Here is a 25,920-nt window from a genome sequence, read left to right as displayed (position 1 = left end):
GACCGCGAACACCGGCCCCCGCAGCCTGCAGCCCCGGAGTTCTCTGTCCCCGGCAGGCGTGGGGCTGCAGCTTTTCTCCCCTGCTGGGCACTAGGCGGGTGCACATAAATGCCCCAGCAGGTGCCATAGCGCCCGCGGGCACCGCGTTGGGGACCACTGCCCTAGAGATATGCAGGAAAGGGGGGTGCAAGGGCAGGCACGCTCCAAACTCTCTCCCTGCCCCATCAGCCACCCCCACTCTCCACTGCTCTTGCGCCCTGCCCCACACCCCAAATCCCTCCCCCGACCCCTGCTCCACCACCCGCCACTGAACAGAAGTTTGCAACCTGCCTCCAATAGCTCCAGTACCAATCCTTCAGCCATCCAGCATATTGCACTCTACCTTTCATTCACTGGTTCTCCTACATTGTGGACAAGTGTGGCTGTAAAACAATGCCCCAAAAGTTGGAATTTAGCTTTTGTTATGCAACACACAGGTTTGGACCTAAATTAACAAAAGCCCCTAGTCACTACTACCTTGACAGGCACCTGGACGATGGGGCAAGGTCACATCATTAGGATAATGACTCTAATTGAAAAGCAGAGATCTTCAGTAGCCAGGAGGGGATGGGAGAGATGGGGAAATGGGGCTGGGGGGGCGATGTGGGAGGGGAGGAGAGAGAACAGAAATGGGGGAGGGGGAACAGGGATGGGGCGGGGCAGAAGTGAGAGGGGCAGGGAGGAGGAGGGGGCTGAGGTGAGAGTCCAGTGCCCTCTGCTGGGGGCCGGTAGAGCTGGGGGTTGCCCTGGGGAGAGGGCACAGAGCCCTAACCCCAGGGCCGGTGGAAGGATGTTTCACGCCCTAGGCGAAACTTCCACCTTGCGCCCTCCCCCCCTGCGCCCCCACCCTGAGGCACCCCCCCCACGGCAGCTCCCCCCCTCCACACTGAGACGCCCCCCTTGCGGCAGCTCCCCACCCTCCGCCCTGAGGCACCCCCCCGGCCCCCACTCACCTATGCTCCACCTCCACCCCGAGCAGGCCGTGGCCGCTTCACTTCTCCCGCCTCCCAGGCGTGTGGCACCAATCAGCTTAGGCGCCGCACGCCTGGGAGGCGGGAGAAGTGAAGCGGCCACGGCGTGCTGGGGGAGGAGGCGGGGCAGGGGTGAGCTGGGGCAGGGAGTTCCCCTGCGTGCCGCTCCCCCCTTACTTGCTGCAGGCGGCCCTCCCCGCGCTCCCCTGCCCCAGCTCCCTCCGCCTAAATGCCGGCAGCGACCGGGGCGGCCGAAGATCCGGCCACCGCAGTCGCTGCCGAAGAAAATGGCTCCCCCCAAATCCTAGTGCCCTAGGCGACTGCCTAGGTCCCCTAAATGGTTGCACCGGCCCTGCCTAACCCTCGATTGCCTGGAAACCCCCCAGCCCAGACCCTGGGGAGGGGGGGAGGGGCTGATGATCCTGCCCCCACCCTGGGGCCAGTGCCCCCAACTGAGCTTTCCTCCCTCAGCAGCCCGAGTGCCCCTCCCGCCACAGCAGAATTAGCCTCCCCTCCCCCTCAAGGGGGCGGCTTTGCCCACCCCCCGCTGGCGCTGCGCCCCAGCGCCGTGCCCGGGCGCTGTCCGGTGGGAGCGCAGGGACCGGGGGTGAGAGGCGACTCCCGCCCCCGGGGCCCTGCAGCCGTCAGGCGGCGCCGGGCCCGGGTCCCAGCAACGCCGGAGTCGTTCACTCTGAAACCCAACGACGGCCCGGCCGGTTGCTGGGGCCGGACTCGCGGCCCCCACGTGTCCCCGCCCTGACTCGGGCCTCTTGTCATGTGACCCCAGCAGCAGGTTCGTCACGCGGTTTCATCGGATCATGTGACCGATTCTGCGCGCGACCCAGATTCGGGCTGGGGACGGACGCGACGGGATGGAGGCGCGGTAACGGGGGGAGCGGCTGGGCAGTGGGGGGGGGGGGTCTCCCCGAGACGGAAGGGGAAGGAGCTGCTGGGCGGTGTGCGGGGGGGTCTCCCCGGCGGGGGGGAGGGGGACGGAGCTGCCGGGCAGTGGGGGGGTCTCCCCGAGGCGGAGGGGGAAGGGGAAGGAGCTGCTGGGCGGTGTGGGGGGGGGGAAGGAGCTGCTGGGGGGGTCTCCCTGGCAGGTGAAAGAGGCGGCGGGGTCTCCCCGGTGGCAGAAGGGGGAAGGAGCTCCTGGGCAGTGTGCGGGGGGGTCTCCCCGGCGGGGGGAGGGGCAAGGAGCTGCCGGGCAGTGGGGGGGTCTCCCCGAGGCAGAGGGGGAAGGGGAAGGAGCTCCTGGGCAGTGTGCGGGGGGGTCTCCCCGGCGGGGGGAGGGGCAAGGAGCTGCCGGGCAGTGGGGGGGTCTCCCCGAGGCAGAGGGGGAAGGGGAAGAAGCTGCTGGGTGGTGTGGGGGGGGGGTCTCCCCGGCGGGGGTGGGTGGGAAGGAGCTCCTGGGCAGTGTGCGGGGGGGTCTCCCTGGTCGAGTTCTGATGCTGTCCGCTGTGCTTTCGGTGCAGGTTCCTGCTGGCGGTCGCTGTGAGTCTTGCGGGCTGGTGGTGTTCCCTAGCATTGGGCTGGGCCCCAGAGCAGGACCAGAGTCTCCGGTAAGTGCTGCCCCGTGGGTGGGGACTAAGCACCTAGTGCTGGGTTCTGCTCTGCCTGAAGGCCACCCCTCCCGCCGCTCCCTTTCTCTCGCCAATGCACCTGGAACATCCTGTCGGTCAGCACACTGTTGAGTGGGCAGAGTCCTGGCTCCGGGGCGTATGGATCTCCCAGTGTAACTGCGAGTTTCCCCCCACCCTCCTAGAGGTGATGCCAGCCCAGTGGAGGCTCTATACAGGAATATTTTGGGGGGCCCCCCACAACACATACTAAAAAGTGAATGGGGGCCCCCTTGAGCTGCCCTGCTTATGCCTAGCGGCAGCTCTGCTCATGCTATTTGGGTCCCACTCCCTCCTGCTGAGTCACCACAGCATCTCTCTTCCCCTCAGGGTCCCTGCTGGATGGAGCCACGTGGACCGGGTCGCTCCCTTGGATGAGCTCGTGTTGACCTTTGCCCTCAGGCAGCAGAATGTGGAGCATCTGATGAAGCTGGTGGGAAGAGTCTCAGACCCTGATTCACCTCAGTATGGTAACTGCCCTGGAGAGAGCGGGGACCGAGGGAGATCTTCCAGAGGGCCTTGGGGCTGTTCACGCAGCTGCCCTCTGCCTTACACCCTCCCCAGCCCACCATGCCCGGGGAGTGCCTCTCTGCCTAGCCAGTGCAGGTGCTGTGAAGAGCAGAATCTGACAACGTGGGGGGAAACGTGGTGTGCTGGGAGGCCAAGGGTACAAATATGGAGGTGTTTCCCTGGGTCATGGGGAGTGCTGTACTCTTCCAGGAGAGAGCTGCCTTACTGTCCACCCACATGCCTCCTGGGTGGAGGCCAACTAGCTGTCACCTCTGCCGTGTGCTGCAGGAAAGTACCTGTCACTGGAGGAGCTGTGCACACTTGTCCAGCCATCTCGCCTCACGCTCAACACCGTGCACAAGTGGTTGGGGGCCTATGGCATCAAGGGCTGCAAGACCATTAGCACCTTGGACTTCCTAGAGTGCGTGATGCCAGCCAGGTGAGTCCCTTGGCCAGGGGCGGGGCTGGACTTGCCTAATTAAATTCTGTGGGTCTTTATTGGCCACACAAGTTGTGTCGGCACTGCCTGTGTGGAAGGAGAAGCCAGGTCCATGGTCTGTGTCGGGACAGGGATGTAACCCCTGCATAGGGTCCCATGTTGTGTGCTGGTTGACCTCCGCCCAAGTGGTGTGGGCTGCATGGCATTGGACCATCTCTGCGCCTGGGGCTGGATTGTACAGGGGAATTGCTTCCTCGTGTTTCCAGTGTTGGCCAAGAATGCCCGCAGGTCTCAGGTGTCTCAGAGTTTAAGACCCTGGACCACCAAATCATCCAGTCTGATCTCCTGCATATCGCAGGCCACCGCCGCTCTGTCCTCATGGTCTGCCTTGTGGTCATTCTCAAAACTAAAATAATGCTGCTGAACATATGTTTCCATTGCATGTCACCAGGGATTTGGGATTTTACAGATCCTTGGCATTCTGTTAACCAGGCTGATGGTGATTATGAAAATACTTTTGTAAATTCACAACGTTGTTTCATCAAAGCATTTGGTGTAAGGTCTTGTCTGTGTAGATTTAACTGGTTTGATGTACATCCATGCATAACGTTCCAAAGCATGTCTCATACTCTGTTAGGTAGCTCTTAACAACACAACCGTACGGTGCATTTGTTAGTGGCTTGGTTTCTCTTCCCAGTGTCACGCAGTACTTCAGTTGTCTAATGCTTCCAGTATTAGCTCCTGATACATAAATCACAATTTTCCCCATCTGTACACAGTTAGCCATCCCTGGGTCATTGTGCACATTACTGCAGCCATCCAGTATTAATGTGACTACTTTTCTATGTAATCTGTTGCCTGCTTCCACCCTCAAGCCATGACATTTAATAGTTCCCCTTCTATCTGCTTTCGATTGAATAGTTTGTAGCCTGACCGGCAGCTGATAATTACTTGAAAAGTTGGATGCTCAGTGTGATGAAGTGGGGATTTTCCCTTGTTATGTTGTATGTGAACCTATGTGAGTCTTACTGTTTTGCACGAATGCTATTTGTGCCTCAGTTTCCCTGTGTATTGCACCAATGTCTAAGTGGTGGGAATGAGGGGGTGTGACTTTTGCAGAGGCTGCTCCAGCTGCCTGTACCAATGCTATGACTGCCCCTTCGTAACCTCAGACTCAGGAAGGTGGAAGCAGTGTAAGCTTCTTGCCCTGGAGACAGTCTGCTCACAGAGTGGAGGCTCCCCTCTGTAGTACGGAGTAGTTCCAAAGCATCGCCCCGGTGGCTCTGTGACTCAGTAACAGAAACGGGAATATTACAATGGTAAAAAAATTGTGGAATTTTCATGTACCGGTATGTCTTTTGTTTCTGTTCTGGAGTTGGTTTTGCTACAAACATAGCCATTTGTGGTTGAAGAACTGTGGTACTTCCTCCATGTTGTCTTTGGCTGACCAAGATCTGGCCTCCTTTTGATGTACTTGGCAATGCGATATTATCAGTACCTAGAGCCACAGTTGCCAAGGTGAACTGCAATGAATGTCTAGGGTGGAGGGGTACTAGTGCCCAGATTTCTTTGGTCAGGGACAACATGGTCAAAGAGACTGACATATAGTATCTGGCATTGGGAAAATATGGAACTTCTATGCCTTTGGCTAAAGTGCATTTGGAGTGGGAAGCTCTGCAGAGTAGCTTAAAAGTTGGGGAGTTGGATTGTATTCCAATAGAAATGCTGGTAGGAAATGAAATTTTGAACATGTCCAAATAGTTATACTGGGTCAGACCAATGATCCAGCCTCCAACAGTGTCAGGTGCCAGATGCTTCAGAGGGAATGAACAGAACAGGGCAACTTATCAAGTGATCCATCCCCTGTTGTCCAATCTCCTCTTCTGGCAGTCAGAGGTTTAGGGACACCCAGAGCGTGAGGCTGTGTCCCTGCCATATTGACTAATAGCCATTAACTGACCTATCCTCCATGAATTAATCTAATTCTTATTTGAACCCAGTTCTACTTTGGCCTTCCCAATATCCCTTGACAATGAGTTGCACAGGTTGACTGTGTGTTGTGTGAAAATATACTTCCTTAAGTTTGTTTTAAGCCTGATGCCTATTCATTTCATTGGGTGACCCCTGGTTTTAAATAACACTTCCCTGTTCACTTTCTCCACACCAGTCATGATTTTATAGACCCCTATCATATTCCCCCCTCAGTCGTCTCTTTTCTAAGCTGAACAGTCCCCGTCTATTTAATCTGTTTCCATATGGAAGCTGTTCCATATGCCTAATCATTTTTGTTGCCCTTCTCTATAGCTTTTCCAATGATTTCCAGTATTCCAAGGAATATTGTTCTGTAATCCCCAAAGGGAATGGTAAAGACAACTACTGAGAGGGAGGGGTGGGCACTCCCAGCTCAACAGAAAGCAGCAGTATGTTTTTCAGGCTGACACCAGTTGTATAGCAGAGGAAAAGAGCATGCTCTTTGGGGGGAGGAGCTAACCTCTGTGACTGCCCAGTTGTTAGCTGCCAGCATCTTGCAGATGAGCAGAGGGAAGACAGCGCTCTAGCAAGCACAAAGAGACACATTCTAGAGCAGTGGTCTTCAAACTGCGGGTCGCGACCCAGTACTGGGTTGCGGAATGTAAGTCACTGGGTCGCAGTGGCTCTGGTCAGCACCACCAACCGGGCCGTTAAAAGTCTCATTGGAGGTGCTGCCCAGCCAAGGCAGGATAGTCCCTACCTGACACCGTGCCGCATCCCGGAAGCAGCCAGCAGCAGGTCTGGCTCCTAGGCAGGGGGGCCATGGAGCTCTGCAGGCTGTCCCTGACCTGAGCACTGGCTCTGCACTCCTATTTACCGGAAACCGGCCAATGGGAACTGGGGGGATTGGTGCCTGCAGGCGAGAGCTGCATGGAGCCGCTTGCGCACTTCCACCTAGGAGCTGGACTTGCTGCTGGCTGCTTCTGGGGCAGAGGACAGGCAGGAAGTGTGCCTTAACACCCCCGCTGTGACACTGACCAGGAGCTGCCCGAGGTAAGCCTGTGCCCAAGCCCTGAGCCCCCCCCAACCCAGATCCCCTTCCTGCACCCCAAACCCCTCAGCCCCAGCCCAGAGCCCTGACCCCCTCCCGCACCCCAACCCCCTTCCCCAGCCCTGAGCTCCTCATCCCAGCTCCTTTGGGTGGCAGGCATCAACAATTTTCTTCAACTGGGTCACCAGAAATAAAGTTTGAAAACCACTGTCCTAGAGCACCAGCCCCCAAAAGTCAGTCACAACGCCCAGGGGGGTCACTCCATCAGGAGATGGGACCTCGGCAACCCTGAGTGTGTGGAAAACAGCATTTTACACAATGGCATCCTCTGCACAGTGTGCCCTCAGATGCACTGTACATGTGCAAGGTCACGCTTTGTGGAAGCTGCCATTTTGAAATGGTGTCCTCCATGCTGTGTGAGGTCATGGGAAATGTTTGGGAACCACTGTCCTAGAGGGAGCACCAGTGAGGGGAATGGGGAAAGGTTTTTTAAAGATTAAGTAGGTACAGGAAAGTACATACAGGTATGTACAGGTCACTGTTACGCTGGTGGCAGGGCTCTGAGCCAAAGCTGCACAGCACAGAAGCACCCAGGGTTACCGGGCAGGTGGTGACACACCCCGTACTGGTCTGGGTAAGCCCCCAAAACATTACCGCCTGCAGGAGACTGGCTATGCCACAGGCAGAGTGAGATGCACCAGTGCCTGACACCCGTGCAACACCTGTCAGGGCTGGTGTAGATCAGTGGTTCTGAACCAGGGGTACATGTACTCCTGGGGGTACACAGAGGTCTTCCAGTGGGTACATCAACTCATCTAGGTAGTTGCCTAGTTTTACAACAGGCGACATAAAAAGCACTAGAAATCAGTGTAAACCAAAATTTCATACAGAAAATGACGTGTTTATACTGATCTATATGCTGTTCGCTGACATGTAAGTACAAGATTGATCTTCCAGTTGATTTATTTTATAATTACACGTGATGTTGCACGCCATATGTTTTATGGAAATATGCTTATGAGTGTGAATATGATGGAATATGCTTTATGCAGAAGGTCTCTTGTAAGGTATCATTACAAAGTTTATAATCTACTGAGAGTGTTAATCTTATTTGTATAAATGTACCATTCTTGTATCTGAAACTAGAAATATGAAATATAACTCTGAGGTCCTATTGTAATTATGGAAAGTGTGGGCCATTAATGGTGGTTTGGAATCTTGATGGCTCCCATTGACTAAGACAATTGGTTGTAAATGGCTCTGTTTACTTAGAAACCTTCCTGTGTACCAGGCTGGGCTGACAGCCAACAGACCCACTAAGCACTGCGCCTCTCCTCGCGGAGGTGGAGTTATCAAGTCGGTGGAGAGGGCGACTTCCCTCAGCGGGAGCACCATTGTGGTGTAGACACTTACAGTTAGGTCAAGGTCAGCTGCCTTACTGCCCTAATTCTGTAGTGTAGACCAGGCCTGAGAGACAGCGGCCTCCAATTCCCTGCTCTCCTCCTCCATCTCAGCTCAGCTCATGACATCAGCCGCTCTCAGAGCACTGAGCTAAGGGGAGGCGACCCAGCATGTGGTGAGACAGAACTTTGCTTTTCAGTTCACTTAGCTTGTTAAGTTAGGGGTGAGCTTGCGCTTTGCTCTTTTATTTTCGTTTTGTAACAGTCCTGAGCATCATCCCTCAAAATCACTTAAAATCTGTCTCTCTGTAGTTAACAAATGCGTCTTATTGTTTTATCTTAACCAGTCTGTCTGGATTGTGTGTGTGGGAAGCTCTGTTTGGGATAGCAAGGCTGGTGCGTATCTCGTTCTCCTGTGAAAGGACGGACCTTCCACGTGCTTGCATTGTTCAGCAGTGCCAGACGCACGTTTCTGGGAGGTGGGGCTGGGAATTTGCGAACGTCTCCCTGTACGTAGTTCATGAGTGACCGGTCAGAGTGCTCCAGTGTGTAGCGGGGAGTGAGTGCACAAGCTGACAGCTGTGAGCAGGCCAGGAGTGGCTACTCTGACAAGCGCAGCTGTGATACAGGCCCCAGGTTTGAGAATTACGAGGACACAGCTGTTCAAGGGTCCAGCAAGTACCCTGGGGAATGTCACAATGCATAGGGTGTGAGCGGGGCCATGCCTGGGGGAGGGCAGTGTGGGGAGGGACAGGCCTGCCTGAGTTCCAGCAGCCCCAGGGATGGAGTGGGAAGCCGGTCCTCCTGTACCCCAGGCTGATGGGTGGCGTTTGATTCTTTCTTGCAGCACGGCGGAGCGTCTCCTGCCAGGAGCCCAGTTCCATCGCTACGTGAGCGGCCAGCGCAGCGCTGTGCGCTCCCCTGTCCCCTACACCCTCCATGAGGAGCTGGCTGAACACATTGACTTTGGTATGAGTTGGCCCGGGCTGGGGGGAAGGGCTGCATGTTCCCGGTGCTGTGGAGACCTGGAGAGCTCACGCAGGCTCACCTGATGTGTGAGATGGGCTAACCCAAGCACCTGCTGCTCCCGGCTGCCTCCTGCGAGTCCTCAGCCACTCCACTCTCCTTCATGGCTAGGCAGGCCGCTCCTGCTCCCAGACGTGGTACCATTGTCCCTAGGCCTGTCCCGGGGTCTCTACTCTGCAGATGGGGAAACAGGCCATTCGTTATTAACTAGTGTTAGCCAAGCCTGATGCTCCCACCCCCGCCTAGGGAGGTGAAGGATATGGGGTGATGTTATCTGCCACTGTCATGCAGCCACCTCTGGGGTGGGAAGCAGCAGCTGCTCAACAATGACATAAGAACACTATGGAGCGTTTTGGGATAGGAGGTGAAGGGGAATCTTGGCTCCTCCCTGCAGGGAGGCACGGAAGAGATTTGGTTGTGTGGGTACGCTGATTCAGGGGTGCTGCTGGGGAGCTTTAAGATGCAAACTCTGGGAGTATCTTATACCCAATCTGAAGGGTGAGTGCCCCCTGCTGCGCACCCAGAGCTCCCTGCAGCATAGAGGCATTGGGGCCACACTGACCCCAAGGGGAGAGCGCCCATCTGGCAGCACCTGGCTCCTTGTGGGCCATCTCTCATCCGCACACGGGCCAGCCCAGCCCTGCTGAGGCGGAGGTCTGAGGGGCTCCCAGCTCAGAGTGAATGAGTTTTCACTGCTCCCATGCAGACCAGAAGGGAGGAGCGGCTAGAACAAAGCCCCCTACCCCACTAGAGACGCAGGCCCTAACCCTGCCTCCTGTGCTTTCTCCTTGGCATCCAGTGGGTGGCCTGCACCGGTTCCCTGCGGAAAGGAAGGTGGTGACCAGAGCCTCGGGGGAGGAGGAGGCGACGGCGCAGTACCAGCAGAGGAGGGCAGCTTTCCATCTGGGTGTGACGCCCTCTGTCATCCGCAAGAGATACAACCTGACAGACAGGGACATCGGGGCATTGCCCAATAACAGCCAGGCCTGTGCCCAGGTAACCATGGTGACACCCCTCCATGACAGTAGCTATGCTTGAGCCCAGGTAATCATGGTGACACACACACCCCATAACAGTGGGCTGGCCTGTGCCCCAGGACCCATGGGAAACCCCCTGTTGACCGCAGTGGCCAGGCCTGTGTGGAGGCACAGAAGCCGGCTCAGGGACAGCCAGTGGGGATCCCAGCGGGGGGTGCGCGTTTCGGGCCTGTGTCCGGGTCTGGGGGCCCAGGGGAGGGGCAGTGCTCTGGGTAGGGTGTCACAGCCTCCTTGCCTCTCCCCCCAGTTCCTGGAGCAGTATTTCCACCCGGCTGACCTGGCGGAGTTCATGAAGCTCTTCGCAAGCAGCTTTGGGCACCGCTCCCGGGTCGACCAGGTGGTCGGGCACCAAGGGCTAGGCAAGGCGGGGCTGGAGGCCAGCCTGGATGTGGAGTACATCATGAGCACAGGTGCCAACATCTCCACCTGGGTCTTCAGTAACGCAGGTACCGACCCCCCCCCCCCCCCCGACACGGGCCTGCACCCCCCCACCTCCCACGCGGGTACCGACCCCACCCGACACAGGCCTCCCTGTGTGCCCCCCCGCCTGCGCCCCCCGACACGGGCCTGCGCCCCCATGCAAGTACCGACCCCCCCAACACGGGCCTGCGCCCCCCCCCCCCAACGCAGGTACTGACCCCACCCCTGACATGGGCCTGTGCTCTCCCTACCCCCCACGCAGGTACCAACCCCACCCCTGACACGGGCATATACCCACCCACCCACGCTGGTACCAACCCCACCCCTGACATGGGCCTGCGCACACCCCCCACGCAGATACCGACCCCATCCCCGACATGGGCCTGCGCCCCCCCCCACCTCTCATGCGGGTACCGACCCCACCCGACACAGGTCTCTCTGTGTGTCCCCCGCCTGCTCCCCCCACAGGTACCGAACCCCACACAGATACCGACATCACCCCTGATATAAGCCTGCCCATGTGCCTCCCCTGATGCCCCTGCAGCTGGTAACCCCACCCCTGACATGGGCCTGCCTGAGCCCCCCCGGCCCCTCTGTGCAGCTGGTGTCCTCACCCCCAACATGGGCCTGCCCCTCTTCCACCCCCTCCCCCCAACACAGCTGATATCCCCACCTGTGACGTGGGCCTGCCCTTCTGCCACCCCCGCCCCCATGCTGCTGGTATCCTCTTCCTCTGCCAGCATCTCCACCCGAAGCAATTGCCATAAATCCCCCCCATCCCCTTTCCTCCCAGCTGGAGGCAGCTGGCCTGGAGGCTGATCTCTGAGCTCTTTGAGCCTGTCAGTAAAGTGAAGGCACACGGGTAAAGGGGACCCAGGCGACCTATATGCTGCAAAAGGCCTTTGCCAGTGTTGCCTCTAAGTCGTTGGGGGTAAGAGGCAAAGTTCTGCCCTGGATCAGAATTGGCCAGGAGTCAGAAAGCGAAGAGCTGAGTTAAATTCTCCCCACAGCAGGGGCTGAAGGTTCTGGACTAGCTCCCATCTTGGAAGCACAGTATTTATTAGTGCTCAGGAAAGTGGGAGAGAAGAAGAGGAGGGGAGTTAGGAGCAGAGGGGACTGTGGAACTTCAGAGAGATCAAACCCAGACAGGGGAATGGGCAGCACCACCGCAGATGAAATCCCAGTTCAAATGCAAAGTAATGCGTGAAGTGGGAGGGGTGTGTGTGTGTATACTCCTACCCCTTACAGGGTCCAAATTAACCCCTTCAGCTCAGGGAAGGGACCTGGGCTCATGGAGACCTTTGCTCGATGCCTAGGTGTGGGCAAATAAACAAGGTGTAGGTGTTCCGCTGCATAGGAGCAGAGAGAACTATGCAGAGACTATTCTGCTGCCTTGGTATGAGGCAGCTGTGTGGTCTCATGTGGACATGGCGGGGCTGGCTCCATCTCACCCAGGCTGGTGCAGAACTCAAGGGACTCCAGGGAAGCTGAAAAACTCCAGATTATAAAGCCCGAGGGGCTGTTGAGATCCTCCTGTCTGACCTAATCCAGGCAAGAGAACAGCTTTCGCTCCTGTTTAACTAGAACAGATCTTCTAGACAGCCAGACTTCAGTCCTGAATTAAGAATTGCCAGGGATGGAGAATCCACCACAGTCCTTGGAATTTGTTCCACTAGTTTATTATCCTCACTGTGTTTTTCTTCTTTCCGGTGTAAATTTCATGCTTCAAGCCACTGGTTCTTTTTGTCCATTTCTCTGCTAGACTGAAAAGTCCATTATGAAAAGGCTGTAGGTACTGATAGACTGTGGTCAAGTCAGCCCGTCACCTTCTCTTTGACTCATCTACACAGCGAGCTGGTGCACGGCACGCCAGGGTGTGAATCTGCAGTGTACCAGCTTGCCATGTGGCCCCTGCTACCATGCACTGAAAGTTCTATCCTGCACTTGGAGGGACAGGAAAGCGCACTGGGAACTTGTACTTTGCTCTAGCAGGATCCACGTGGCAAATGAGTGTGCGATAGATTCACACCCAGGCTTGATGGCACTAACTCGCCACTTACACCAGCCCCATGTTAATGATCTCTGTTACTATAAGGCAGGTTTTTCAATCTTCACATCATTCTTTTGGCTCATCTCTGAACCCTGCAACACTTCTCAACATCCATGTGGATTTGTGGGCAGCAGAACTGGGAACAGGGTTCCAGCAGCAGTTGCACCGGTGTCAAATAGAGCAGTAAAATAACCTCCCTGTTTCTCCTTGAGATTCCCCTGTTTATAAATCCAAGGATCGCATTAGTCCTGTTAGCTACAGCATCGCACTGGGAGCTCATGTTCAGCTGATTGTCCAACATGACCCCAACTCCTTTACAGAGACACTGCAGCCTAGGCTGGAGTGCCCCCGGCCGCCCCCCCCCCCACCCCTCCCAGCCTCTAAGAATGGTCTACATTCTTCGTTCTTACAAGTATACCTTTGGCCAGATGAAAATGCATATTGTTTGTTGGCACCTAGTTTACCAAGCAGTCCAGATCACTTTGTATTTTTTTACAGGGGTGCTGGAACAATTTGTATAGTGGGGGTGCTGAGAGCCATTGAACCAAATTGTAAACCTTGCATATAATGGAAACCACTTCAAGCCAGGGTGTGCTGCTGCACTCCTAGTTCTAGTATCAGTGGTTTTTTTATTGCTGTTCTTTTTATTTACCCCTCCCCCAATCTTTGTGTCATCCACAAACTTTGCACTGTTCTTGTAGCCGTGTGGGTCTCAGGATGCTAGAGAGACAAGATGGGCGAGCGTATGTTTTATTGGACCAACATCCGTTGGTGAAGAGACAAAAGACCTGGAGCAGAGCTCGGTGTACTTTGAAAGCTCGTCTCTTTCACCTACAGACGTTGGTCCAATAGAAGATATCACCTTGCCCACCTCATCTATCTACAAATTTTATCAGTAACAATTTGTCTTTCCAGGTCTTTGACACACATGTGAATAGCATAGGGCCAATAACTGATACCTGCAGGTCCTGACTAGAAATATACCTGCTTGATAATTCCTAGTTTAAATTACATGTTGAGACATGGCAGTTAGCCTGCTTTTCATCAGTTGAATGTGTGCTATGTTAATTTTATATCTTTCTAGTTTTTTAATCAAAATGTCATGCAGTACCAAATCAAATGCCTGACAGAAATCAACCAAATGCATATCTCATAGAAAAAAAATCATTTGACAAGTTCTAATTTCCATAAACCCATGTTGATTGGCATTAATTGTTATCCTTCTTTAATTCTTTATTAATCGAGTCCTGTATCAGCCACTCCATTATCTTACTCAAGATCACTGGCAGACCTGTAATTTCCTTGGCTGTCCCACTTATGGTCTCTTTGAATATTGGCAGAACATGAGCTTTCTTCCAGTCCTGTGGATCTTCCCCAGTGCTCCAGAACTGATTGCAAATGAACATGAGTGGTTCAGGGAGCTCCTTGGCCAGCTCTTTTTATCTCTCTTGGGTGCAAGAGAGATTGAAACCACTGGGAGAAGTGAAACGAATGAGAAGTGACATGAGAAAAGTCTGTCACTACTGATTGGTCAAAAGAAGGAGAGATTGGGGGCTGTTTTCCCTATCTCTCAGCATGGGAACAATTAGTGACATGGAAGGGAAATACTTTTTCATGGTATATGTAATTAGCCTGTGGAACTCACTGCCACAGGATGCCTCTGAGGCCAAGGACTTAGCCAGACTAAAAGAGGGACTGGCCATTCTCTGGCTGCAGTGAGTGTAGTGAGTAACAGTTCTGGCAGGGATATTATATCGTCTCTCTTACTGCCCAGGATGAGACCTGGGGGGTAGGATTACTCTAACCACCTTGTGTTCCTGCACTGCTTTCCCTCTCCTGAGCCTTCTCTGCTCTGCCCCATGGGGATGGAGGCTCCGGATGGGGGCTGATCCCTTTTCTCTGCTGCCCCTTGCAGGGAGGCATGAGAGCCAGGAGCCCTTCCTGGCCTGGCTGCTGCTGCTCAGTAACATGTCCTCGGTGCCCTGGGTGCACTCGGTGAGCTACGGGGATGATGAGGACAGCCTGTCCGGGGCCTACATGAAGCGCCTCAACGTGGAGTTCATGAAGGCTGCTGCACGGGGCTTGACTGTGCTCTTCGCCTCAGGTACACGCAGCCTGCCAGCGCCTCTTGCCCTGGGCTGCCTTCCTCCCTGGGAGCGTGTGGATCCTGCTGGCGGTGCAGCATGGACTCTGCTGGGACCCAGGAGTCCCCGGTCACTCCCTGCAGCACTGGGGTGGGGAGATGGGTGCCTGGCCCCAAGAAGGGTCCAGGCCTCACGGGCCACCCATGGGCCAGGCTGATCCTGTACTCCTGCCTTGCAGGTGATGCAGGAGCTGGCTGCAGAAAGCTTGCTGGAGGGAGCCACACTTTCCGGCCCGGCTTCCCAGCCTCCAGGTAACGGGGAGAGGAAGGGCTGGCAAGTCTCGGGCAGACAATGCTGTAACCCTGGCCAAGCTGCCAGGGGACGGCGCAGTCTGTTACAGCTCCTGGCCCGGCTCTGCCCTGGGCTGAGTGCTCCTGGCATAGCCCCAGCCGGGAGGTTTGGGGCTGCTCTGGCAGAGATGTACCTGTTGGGGAGCAACAACACAGACAAGATGGGAGGGTGAGAGCAGGGGAGGTGGCGAGAGATGGCTGGATGGGGGCAGGCCGGATGGGGGGAGGCCAGGTGGGACAGGGCAGGCTGGCCGTGGGCAGGTCTGGAGGGGAAGGCTGGAGGGTTCCCCAGGGAATGGAAAAGGGTTTAGAGTCCTATGCAGACTGGTAAAGGTAATAATTGGAGATATGCCCATCTCCTAGAACTGGAAGGGACCTTGAAAGGTCATTGAGTCCAGCCCCCTGCCTTCACTAGCAGGACCAATTTTTGCCCCAGATCCCTAAGTAGCCTCCTACAAGGATTGAACTCACAACCCTGGGTTTAGCAGGCCAATGCTCAAACCACTGAGCTATCCCTCCCCCCTGACTGAGAACTGGGGGCCTGAGGGAGCCTTGAGAACTGCCGGCTCTAGGGGGCAGTGGGGCCTGCAAGGCCAGAGAAGTGGGGGCTCCTGCAGTATTAGTGTGTCTGTTAGTGGGAGCTCCTGGCCCCCAATGAGTAGTTCTCTCTGGTGGCTTGGCCAATGCAGCTCCCCTCACCTATCCTCACAGCCCCTATGTGACCACGGTGGGTGGCACAGCCTTTCGGAACCCCTTCCGAGTGACTTGGGAGGTGACGGACTATATCAGCGGCGGGGGCTTCAGCAACGTCTTCCCTATGCCGGACTACCAGGTGCGTGGGGCTGGGACCGAGGTGTGCGGTGTGCAGCGCAGTGGCTGGCAGGTTGGGGGCATGGGGGGAAGGGGCAGGATGGTGGCTGGGAGGTGGGTGAGGGGAAGGGGTGGGGCGAAGGGGCAGGATGGTGGCTGGGGGGGTGGAGGAGCAGGGCCCAGTTGTGAGGTTTCCCTCCCCATCTGTGTCTTCCAGGCTGCAGCTGTCAGGAATTTCTTGCGCTCAGCTCCAAAGCTGCCACCCCGCTCCTATTACAACAGCAGCGGCCGTGCCTACCCCGACCTGGCTGCCCTGTCTGACAACTACTGGGTGGTGACCAACCGCATCCCCCTGCCCTGGGTGTCTGGGACATCGGTAAGGAGCAGCCCTAGGCTGGGCCATGGGCTCTGAGCCCCACAACGTTCCCAGGGCCCTGACGCACCTTTCTCCCCCCCCCGCCAGGCTTCCACCCCTGTGGTGGGGGGCATTATGGCCCTGATCAACGACCGTCGTTTGCAGAAAGGTCTGCCGCCTCTGGGCTTCCTGAACCCGGCACTCTACAAACTGCAGGAGAAGGGGCCTACTGCTGCCTTCTACGATGTGAGTGGGGCTGAGGGGTGAAGTGTCAGCAGCTGTGGGCTCCATGCAAGGGGAGGACCCAGGCCTGGGGGCTGGAGAGACGAGCCCTGTCTAAGGGTGGAGGGAGAGGGGATCCCACCTGGTTTGCCCTGGATCCAGAGGAGGGGGCAGCCTGCCTGGGGCTTCTCCAGCTCCAGCCTTGGGGTGTCCTGTAGCTGGAACTCCCGCTCTGCGGGGCAGTGATCCCCCTCCCCCTGCACCTGGCTCTGTGCTTGCCTGCATGCGGTCAGGGCAGTTAGCGGCTGCAGCATGCACTTACTGAGCTCTCTGACTCCCCAGGTTACCCAGGGCTGCCACCTGTCGTGTCTGGATGCAGCAGTGGAAGGGCAGGGGTTCTGTGCTGGCCCCTCCTGGGACCCTGTGTCAGGCTGGGGCACCCCCAACTTCCCACAGCTTCTGAAAGCTCTGCTCAACCCGTGATGCCGGCAGCAGGAGGAAAGGGCTGGGGCTAGAGCAGAGTATGCAGCAGGCAGGACCACCTCCGTTCTCGCCCCCTCCCTACTACCACATCGAACCTGAGATGGGGCACCTTCCTCCGAGCTGTAGGACCAAGGGGCCAGGTCACTGCTGTTCCTTTACCTTACTGAGCAGGCAAGGATTCAGGGCCTCCTGGAAAGAAACGGCTCAGGCTTCCCCCTACCTCGCGCTCAGGCCTGCTAATGCCTCCCTCCAGTTATCTCAGGCACTGCTACTCTGCAGTCCAGTGCGGCAGCTGAGCACTGCATTCCTCTGCCTGGCCCCAGGCCCCCATGAGGGTGACACAGTGGGAGCTGCTTTGCGGGAGTCCCACACAGGGAGGGGAGATGCTCTCACATGAACTTTCCTCAGGGGAAGAAGTGGGAGCAAGGCTCACCCTGGCCCCCACTGGCAATAAAGGTCTTGGCTCTAGAGCAGGGGTCCCCAACCCCCGGTCCGCGGCCCGGTACCGGTCCGCGGCCTCTTACAAACCGGGCCGCGAACCGACCCAGTGCGGGAGGTGTACCCGAGCCGCAGGACGAGCGCTCCCTCCGCAGTCATGCCTGCGGGAGGTCCGCTGCTCCCAGGGCTCCGGTGGACCTCCCGCAGCCATGACTGCGGACGGTTCGCTGGTCGCGCGGCTCAGCTGGACTGCCCGCAGGCACGCCTGTGGGAGGTCCACCGGCTCCGGTTGAGCTGCCGCAGGCATGCCTGCGGGCGGTCCAGCTGAGCCGCGCGACCAGCGAACCGTCCGCAGTCATGCCTGCGGCAGCTCAACCGGAGCCGGTGGACCTCCCGCAGGCACGCCTGCGGGCGGTCCAGCTGAGCCGCGGGACGAGCGCTCCCTCCGCAGGCATGACCGGTCCCTGGTCCTGAAAAGGTTGGGGACCCCTGCTCTAGAGTGTATCCGGTGGTGCAGCGGGGTGGAGGGATGGGCTGGCTTGGGGGTTGGGTGAATAAAACCCAGCTGCTGCTATTTGCTGCTTCAGGAATTTTGGTCTGAGTTTTGGGATTCCTAGGTGTCCCTTCGTTTCCCTCTGTGCTGTGCCCAGTTATGGACAGTGTAAAACAGAGCTGGAGAGCTGAGGCCTTTGGGTGACTGTTGGGTGTTATGAATGGGTCATTAAAGGACTGGCTGAAAGGAGTCAGACACACAAGGGGAGCGGAAGGGCCGGGAGGTTCAGCCTAGCAGGTTTCCCCATCCCGGGCACAGCCTCCAGCTGGAGAACAAAGCGGGAAGGTGTCAGTGGCTGGCTTAGGGGCTGGCCCTTGGAGAGATGTGCTTGTCTACACAGTGGTTCTCCGGGTGTTGCAGGTAATCCACCTCCCCAAGAGCAGGTGTAGCTAGGGTGATGGGGATTTAGGGCATCTTAACAATGCCACTCAGTGTGGTGGGTTTTTCACATCCCATGTAGTTAAACTGAATTAATGTTCTAGCGCAGAGCAGGCTCCCAAAGGGACAGAGCCAGATTGCCAAGCTGGCTTTGACAGCAGCACAGCTCAGGAGACCTGGCCACATGTGGGCCTCGCTGAACACGACATTAACCTGGGCCTCTGTGTGCTAACCTAAGGGATCCGATTCAGTCGCCCAGGCGGATAACAATAGCAATTTGTTCCCTTGTGTGAAAAAGGCTGGGTGGGGCTGCTGCACACACTGAGTATTGTGCAATAAAAGCCTCCCCCGGCAGCCTGGCTTGACTGGATTTGCTGCAGGGAGCCCCAGAGCGAGATAGGGATTGCTGGTACCCAGAGCCCCCCCGGGAGCTGCATGGGTCTGTCCTCTCACACTGCACCTGGTTCACCAACCCCTGCCTGGAACAAGGGACCCTCCCCCTCACTCTTCTGGAACAGGGCCTGCGCAGGGACCAGGGTGCCCCCTTTCATTTCCACCTGCATGGGGGAGGGATAGCTCAGTGGTTTGAGCATTAGCCTGCTAAACCCAGGGTTGTGAGCTCAATCCTTGAGGGGGCCACTTAGGGATCTGGGGCAAAAATTGGTCCTCCTAGTGAAGGCAGGGGGCTGGACTTGATGACCTTTCAAGGTCCCCTCCAGTTCTAGGAGATTGGTATATCTCCAATTATTACCTTATTACCTTTTTTATTACCCTCCCTTTGATGAAGTGGGAATTTGGGGTAATATTTCTAGGATCCCTGGGTGTGCCTCAGTTTCCTCTGGATGTTTCATTGTTAATCCAGTCACCTGGACGGTGACACCTGGCACCCAGAGCCCCCACAGGATGACTCCCCACCTATCTGCGGGGAAGCTGAAAAGAACCCAGCTCAAGGAGCATGGCCTGGGGAAAGTGTGAGGGGGGATGGGAGGTGGGGCTCTCACCTCTGACCTGACCTAGGAGAGACTCAGGGCCTGGAGAAAGGGGTTCACTGAAACCTGGCTGGGCTCTGGGCTGGCCAGCATGGTCTGTGCTTTTCCCTTCAGCTCTCTGGGCTACCCTAAGGACTCCCAGAGCCTTGTGGCAGGTGTCTAACAAACCCCATTGTGTGAGCAATGCTGTGAGCATCGCTGCTCGGACCTGCGTGTCCTAGGCTCCCCCAGGACTCTCTGCTTGGACCTACTGAGCAGAGCTCAGCCTGGGATGTAGAGGTTCTGGAGGCCAGGAGGGTGTGAGGCCTGGCCTGAAGGGAGAGGGAGACCTCAGGGGGTCTGGCACATCACAGGGGCTCTTCCTAGGGACTGCTCTAAAGCTGGGGTATAGTGCCAATCCTGGGGATCCATGACACTCTGTCACGGAGTGTGGGGGACCCAGGGCCTTCACCCCCGGGCTCCCTACGATTCACCAGGACTCTCAGCCATCCAGTAAAGCAGAAGGTTTATTTAGACGACAGGAACACCGTCCAACACAGGTCTTGCAGGCACAGATAACCAGATCCCCCCCCCCCGGTTCGGTCCATCTTGGGGGGCCTCACAGCCCCCCCCCGGGGATCAGAGCTCGGTCTCCCTGCTCCTCTCCCTTCTCCAGCCCACTCTCGTCTCCCAGTCCTCTCCGGCCCCTCCTCTCTCCTCCGCCTCCTTCCTTTGTCTCCCCTGGCCAGAGGTGTCACCTCCCCTCCCCCAGGCCAAGCTCAGCTCACAGTTTGAATTCCTGACACTCATCTAAACCTCTGGCTCTCCCCTCCCCCGCACAGACAGTCTGTGCTTCCTACTCCTTCACACACTCCCCCTCCCCAAAACTCCCCTCAGGAACCAGGAGTGCCACCTTCAACCTTCCCCATCCAGAACAGTGCAGAACCCTTTTCCCCACTGGGAACAGGGTGTCCCCTCTTTCACCCTCCCCTGCCCAGGACAGAGAGGTCCCCCAGGAACAGGACACCCCCCTTCACCCTCTATCATTGGGAACAGCCCCCCAACGCAGCACACTGCCCACTTCCTCCACCTGGAGCATCCCACCCCTGCCTGAAACAGCCCCCCCCCCCCAGAACACAGCATTCTGCCACCTGGAACAGCCCCCCCTTGCCAACAGAGCATCCTGCCCCCCTACCGCAACCTGGAACTGCCCCCTACTCCCTCCAGACAGAGCATCCTGCCTGCTCCCTGAACACAGAGGCAGCCCCCCCCCCACCTGGAACGGCCCCCCCCCAACTGAGCACCACCACCCCGGAACAGCCCCCCCTGGACAGAACATCCTCCCCCCGCAACCTGAGCACCCCACCCCGAACAGCTCCCCCAGAACAGAGCATCCCCATACATGCACCTGGAACAGCCCCCCCCCTCCCGACAGACCATCCTGCCCCCACCTGGAACAGTGCCCCCCAAGCTGAGCACCCCACCGCTGCCTTGAACAGCCCCCCCCCCCCAGACAAAGGACCCTGCCCCCACCTGAAACAGCTCCCCCAGAACAGAGCATCACCACACATGCACCGGGAACAGCCCACCTCACCAGACCCTCCTGCCCCTCTCTACCAGCTGGAACTGCCCCCGCACAAAGAGCAGCTGCCCCCCCCTTCCTAACAGAGCATCCTGCCCCTCTTCTGCAACCTGGAACTGCCCCCCACTCCCTCCAGACAGAGCACCCTGCCTGCTCCCTGAACACAGCAGGCAGGCCCCCCCCTCCCCCCCTGAGCTGAGCACCCCCCACCTGGAACAGCCCCCCTGAGCTGAGCACCCCCACACATGCACCTGGAACAGCCCTCCCCCCAACAGAGCACCCCACCCCCACCTGAAACAGCTCCCCCAGAACAGAGCATTCTGCCCCCGCCTGGAACAGCATCCACCAAGCTGAGCATCCTCCCCGCCTTGAACAGCTCCCCCCCCCCCTCGACAGCACCCCGGCCCCACCTGAAACAGCTCCCCCAGAACAGAGCATCCTGCCCCCCCCGGAACAGCCCCCCCCGGCCCGACAGAGCACCCCGCCCCCCCCCGGAACAGCCCCCGACAGAGCACCCCGCCCCCCCCGGAACAGCATCCCCCAAGCTGAGCATCCTCCCTGCCTTGAACAGCCCCCCTGGACAGAGCACCCCCACACATGCACCTGGAACAGCCGCCCCCCCCCTCGACAGCACCCCGCCCCCACCTGAAACAGCTCCCCCAGAACAGAGCATCCTGCCCCCCGGAACAGCCCCCCCTGCCCCGACAGAGCACCCCGCCCCCACCTGAAACAGCTCCCCCAGAACAGAGCATCCTGCCCCCCGGAACAGCCCCCCCCTGCCCCGACAGAGCACCCCACCCCCACCTGAAACATCTCCCCCAGAACAGAGCACCCCGCCCCCACCCGAAACAGCTCCCCCAGAACAGAGCATCCTGCCCCCCGGAACAGCCCCCCCCTGCCCCGACAGAGCACCCCGCCCCCACCTGAAACAGCTCCCCCATAACATAGATTCCTGCCCCCCCCGGAACAGCCCCCCCCCCCGCCCCGACAGAGCACCCCGCCCCCCCAGAACAGAGCACCCCGCCCCCCCCGGAACAGCCCCCCCGGAACAGAGCACCCCGCCCCCACACATGCACCTGGAACAGCTCCCCCTAACCAGAACATCCTGCCCCCCCATGCACTTCCGGTCTGAGTCACGTGGGGCCTGGGCTAGCCCCGCCCGCTCAGCTACGGCGCCACTGTAGGTCCAGTCGCCACCAACTCTATGGTTCCGCGGGACGCCGCTCTGCTCCTGGACTCTATTGCGGGACGGGGAGCGGAACACGCATTGTCCAATCAGAGAGCAGCAGGGCGGGATTTTTTTTGTGTGGCAGCTCTCTTGGCCAATCAAGGCGGCAAAGCTGCGCAAAGCACGTAGCGCGGGTGACGGGCACCGCTACGCAATCGGCGCAGGCAGGGTGGCCCGCGAACCCCGGCCGGCCCCGCCATGAGCGGCAGCGCGGAGCCTGACCCCGCCCCCGCGGCCCCGGCGCCCCCCGCCCCGGCCCCCGAGAGCAAACCGAGCCCGGCCGCCGGGGGCAGCGCGGCCCCGGGGCCTCCTGTGCCGGCGGGGGGCGGCGCGCGGGGCGCCGAGGGGGGGGCCGGCGGCAGGGGGCCCGGTGAGCAGGGGGCCCGATCCCGTGAGGAAGGGGGGCGCGGGCTCCCGGCGGGGGCGGGCTCCAGAGGGGAGGAGCCCGGCGGGGGGCACCAATCCCGCTGGGGGAGAGGGTAGTCCGGGGTACACCGGGGGCGGGTTGCGGGGACCGGGGTTCCGGGGGGGGTCCCGGTGGGGGAGGGGGTAGTCCGGGGTACACCGGGGGCGGGTTGCGGGGTTCGGGGGGGGTCCCGGGGGGGAAGGGGGTAGTCCGGGGTACACCGGGGGCGGGGCGCGGGGTTCCGGGGGGGTGTCCCGGGTGGGAAGGGGGTAGTCCGGGGTACACCGGGGGCGGGGCGCGGGGTTCCGGGGGGGTCCCGGGGGGGGAGGGGGTAGTCCGGGGTACCCCGGGGGCGGGGCGCGGGGTTCCGGGGGGGTGTCCCGGGGGGGGAGGGGGTAGTCCGGGGTACACCGGGGGTGGGGCGCGGGGTTCCGGGGGGGTCCCGGGGGGGAAGGGGGTAGTCCGGGTACACCGGGGGCGGGGCGCGGGGTTCCGGGGGGGGTCCCGGTGGGGGAGGGGGGAGTCCGGGGTACACCAGGGGCGGGGACCGGGGATCCGGGGGGGGGTCCCGGTGGGGGAGGGGGGAGTCCGGGGCCTGGGCTCCCAGAGGTGGAGCGGGGAGTCCGGGGTACGCGGGGACCGGGCTCCCGGGGGGGGCGGGCTCAGTGGGCTCCAGAGGGGAGGAGCCCGGCGGGGGGACACCAATCCCGGGGGGGGAGGGGGTAGTCCGGGGTACACCGGGGGCGGGGACCGGGCTCAGGGGGGGGGGGGCTCAGTGGGCTCCAGAGGGGAGGAGCCCGGCGGGGGGCACCAATCCCGGTGGGGGAGGGGGTAGTCCGGGGCACACGGGGGCGGGGACTGGGGTTCGGGGGGGGGGGGCCCGGTGGGGGAGAGGGTAGTCCGTGGCCTGGGCTCCCAGAGGTGGAGGGGGGAGTCCAGGGTGCGGGGACCAGGCTCCCGGGTGGGGGGGGGGAGTGTCACTGCTTGTCTCTGGTCAGCCCTGACCCACGCTCTCTCTCTCAGGGCCCATCTCAACGGTGGTGGCTGCAGCCCCCTCCGACGGGCCCCTGTCAAACGGGGTCTACATACCTCCCAGCGCGGCCAACGGAGATGTCAAACCCGTGGTCTCCACCACTCCCCTGGTAGACTTCCTGATGCAGCTGGAGGACTATACCCCCACGGTATGGGGCTGGGGGCTAGGACTCCTGGGTTCCACCGCAGGCTCGGGGGGGCTGGGATCCAGGACTCCTGGGTCTGGGGAATTAGGTGTTTGAGCCTTGTTAGTGCCACTGTGTGAGTGGTTTGGGGTAAGGGCTTTACTCTTGGGATGGAGGGGTAGCTAAAAGTTTGTCCCCTTTAATACTTTCCCTTCTTCCCAGATCCCAGATGCTGTCACAGGCTACTACCTCAACAGAGCTGGATTTGAGGCCTCTGATCCGCGCATGTAAGTGATGCATGGTACTATTTGCACAATCCTCAACCACCCTGAGTAGGAGACCCCCTATGTCAGGTCTTGGTGCTGTGGGGTCCAGCAGGCACTTGTCAGCCCTGGCCGCCCATACTCAGTGTTCTGTCTCAGGCTGCTCCGTTGCTTTCTCTGACTGCAGCATTCGTCTCATCTCACTGGCTGCCCAGAAGTTTATTTCGGACATTGCCAATGATGCCCTGCAACACTGCAAGATGAAGGGCACAGCTTCCGGCAGCTCCCGCAACAAGAGTAAGGTGAGGGTCTGCCCTGGGAAGAGGCTGTGAGGGGACAGCCAGCAGGGCTGGGTAAGACCCTGTCCCAGGGGAGCTGTTCCTCTGGCTTGGGCACAAGGCCCTCCCACAGGGGTGGCCAAATTAAATTCAACATGGTTACATGCAGAGTAAAGCCACTGAAGAACTGAACTCCTTGTACACCTCACAGGGTTTAAATGAATTGTATTGGCTCAGGGAAGGGAGCTGGATATCAGTGCGAGCAATGGAGACCTCCACTCAGTCCACAACTGCAGGCAAAACAAGCAAACCATGTTTAGTAGTATAAGGAATAGGATGGAGAATATGCTAATGCCTTTGAAACAAGCAGTGATGTGGCCCTATCTGGATGCTGCAGGATTGGTCGCGTCTCTCACAGGGTAGGGCAGAACTAGAGGGGCTCAGACAAGGGCACCAGGAATGGTCAAGAGCCTGGAAAAACTCTTCTTTTGTAGTATGCAGTGTTGGTCCCAGGATATTAGGGAGACAAGGTGGGTGAGGTAAGGTCTTTTATTGCACCAGCTCCTGTTGAGAGGGTTGAGCTTCCACGGAGCTCTGCTTCAGGTCTGGGAAATCCAAGCCAGGCAAAGCTTGTATTTCGCCGTGCCACTTGGAGTGAAGGTTGGATTGTTGTCCTCAGGCAGGTTGGGATTTCTTGCATGATTTCCAGGTAACTTTCCTGACTGACTTTCTTCCAGTGTATGGGAGCACATGGTGATTGTGGTTCCTTAGCCTTTCTGAAGTCTGGCTGCAGAGGGGTCTGGCCACTGAGATCCCTGGGGAGGATGTGCTGTTTCTTGTGTTTGCTCAGGAAGTAGAGGTCACTGTTAAGAGCTCTTGAGCTCTGTGTAAGGGGGACAGCTTGTCTCCAACATAAGGTGGTCCAATTCCCTCCCCCACCTTGTCTCTTCAAGAGGATGGGGGGGGGGGGGCGGCCGGCAGCAGCTCCCCTGCTGTTGCTGATGCTGCCTCCTGTCCCTGCAGGATAAGAAGTACACGCTGACCATGGAAGACCTGATGCCAGCGCTTGCAGAGTATGGCATCAATGTGAAGAAGCCGCACTATTTCACCTAGCGTCCGAGCTGAGCCGCAGGCCCTGCCGTGGGCCTGGCCCCTCGATGGGTGAAGGGCGGGAGCTCTGCTCTGGTCTGTTATTAAACAATTGATGTTGGCTGGTGGTTTGTGTGTGAGGGGCTGTTTGCTGCCTCTGGCCGTGCTAATGCCCTGCCCTGGCCTAGGGTGCAGGGGCTGGTGTCAGTGGGACAGCCCCATAGGCTCTGCTCTGGGAATGGAGAATGTGGATTGGCGCAGGTGCTGTATGTCAGTGCAGGGGAGCTAACCTCATCCCCACACGCTTGGGGGGGGGGGGGTAGCAGGCTGGAGAACTCCCCCCTCTTGGGTTCTGTGTCTAACACTTTTTGGGGTTTGGAGCCTTGGGCTGGGAGGTGGGTGCATTTGACCTCTGGATCCTACAGATGGTGCTGCTGTTGCATGGGCCCTGCAGGCCAAATGGCTGAACCTTGGGGGCTCCCCATGCCCTGCTCTGAGGCCCTTCATTGCCTGTGCCTGGTATGAGGGGCTGGCCCCACCTCATAGTGGGGAGAGAACCATGCCAGCTGTGTGTGCATGCCCACGTGTTCCCACCTGGTCCCACAGGGGTAAGCAGTGCTCTAGGATCAGCGTGCAGCAAGAGCTTAGCTCAGCTCCTCCTTAAAACTCCTGCAACTCCCTCTGAGTTCTAGGCTGGGGAGGAATCACAGGCCAGGGGACACTGAGCTTGGGGCGCCCCCAGC

At 58.8% G+C, this 25,920-nt stretch overlaps 2 protein-coding genes across 2 annotated transcripts; both read left to right on the top strand.

Moving 5' to 3' along the window:
- Positions 1-1,808: 1,808 nt before the first annotated feature.
- Positions 1,809-17,452, top strand: TPP1 (tripeptidyl peptidase 1). The gene is made up of 13 exons (XM_045025215.1): positions 1,809-1,893; positions 2,486-2,572; positions 2,960-3,099; positions 3,428-3,578; positions 8,848-8,969; positions 9,826-10,022; positions 10,311-10,509; positions 14,449-14,637; positions 14,856-14,928; positions 15,679-15,799; positions 15,995-16,153; positions 16,241-16,378; positions 16,697-17,452. Exons 1-13 carry the CDS (start codon positions 1,883-1,885, stop codon positions 16,835-16,837), a joined length of 1,728 nt encoding a protein of 575 aa, XP_044881150.1. The 5' UTR covers positions 1,809-1,882; the 3' UTR covers positions 16,838-17,452.
- Positions 17,453-22,126: 4,674 nt separating this feature from the next.
- Positions 22,127-25,298, top strand: TAF10 (TATA-box binding protein associated factor 10). The gene is made up of 5 exons (XM_045025202.1): positions 22,127-22,354; positions 23,414-23,571; positions 23,770-23,834; positions 23,998-24,112; positions 25,112-25,298. Exons 1-5 carry the CDS (start codon positions 22,183-22,185, stop codon positions 25,199-25,201), a joined length of 600 nt encoding a protein of 199 aa, XP_044881137.1. The 5' UTR covers positions 22,127-22,182; the 3' UTR covers positions 25,202-25,298.
- The last annotated feature ends 622 nt before the right edge of the window (positions 25,299-25,920 follow it).

Source organism: Mauremys mutica, chromosome 1 (genome assembly GCF_020497125.1).
Source record: "Mauremys mutica isolate MM-2020 ecotype Southern chromosome 1, ASM2049712v1, whole genome shotgun sequence".
Classification (NCBI taxonomy): Eukaryota; Metazoa; Chordata; order Testudines; family Geoemydidae; genus Mauremys; species Mauremys mutica.
Note: the sequence above shows the minus strand (reverse complement) of the source record. Positions and strands in the feature narration are given on the sequence as shown.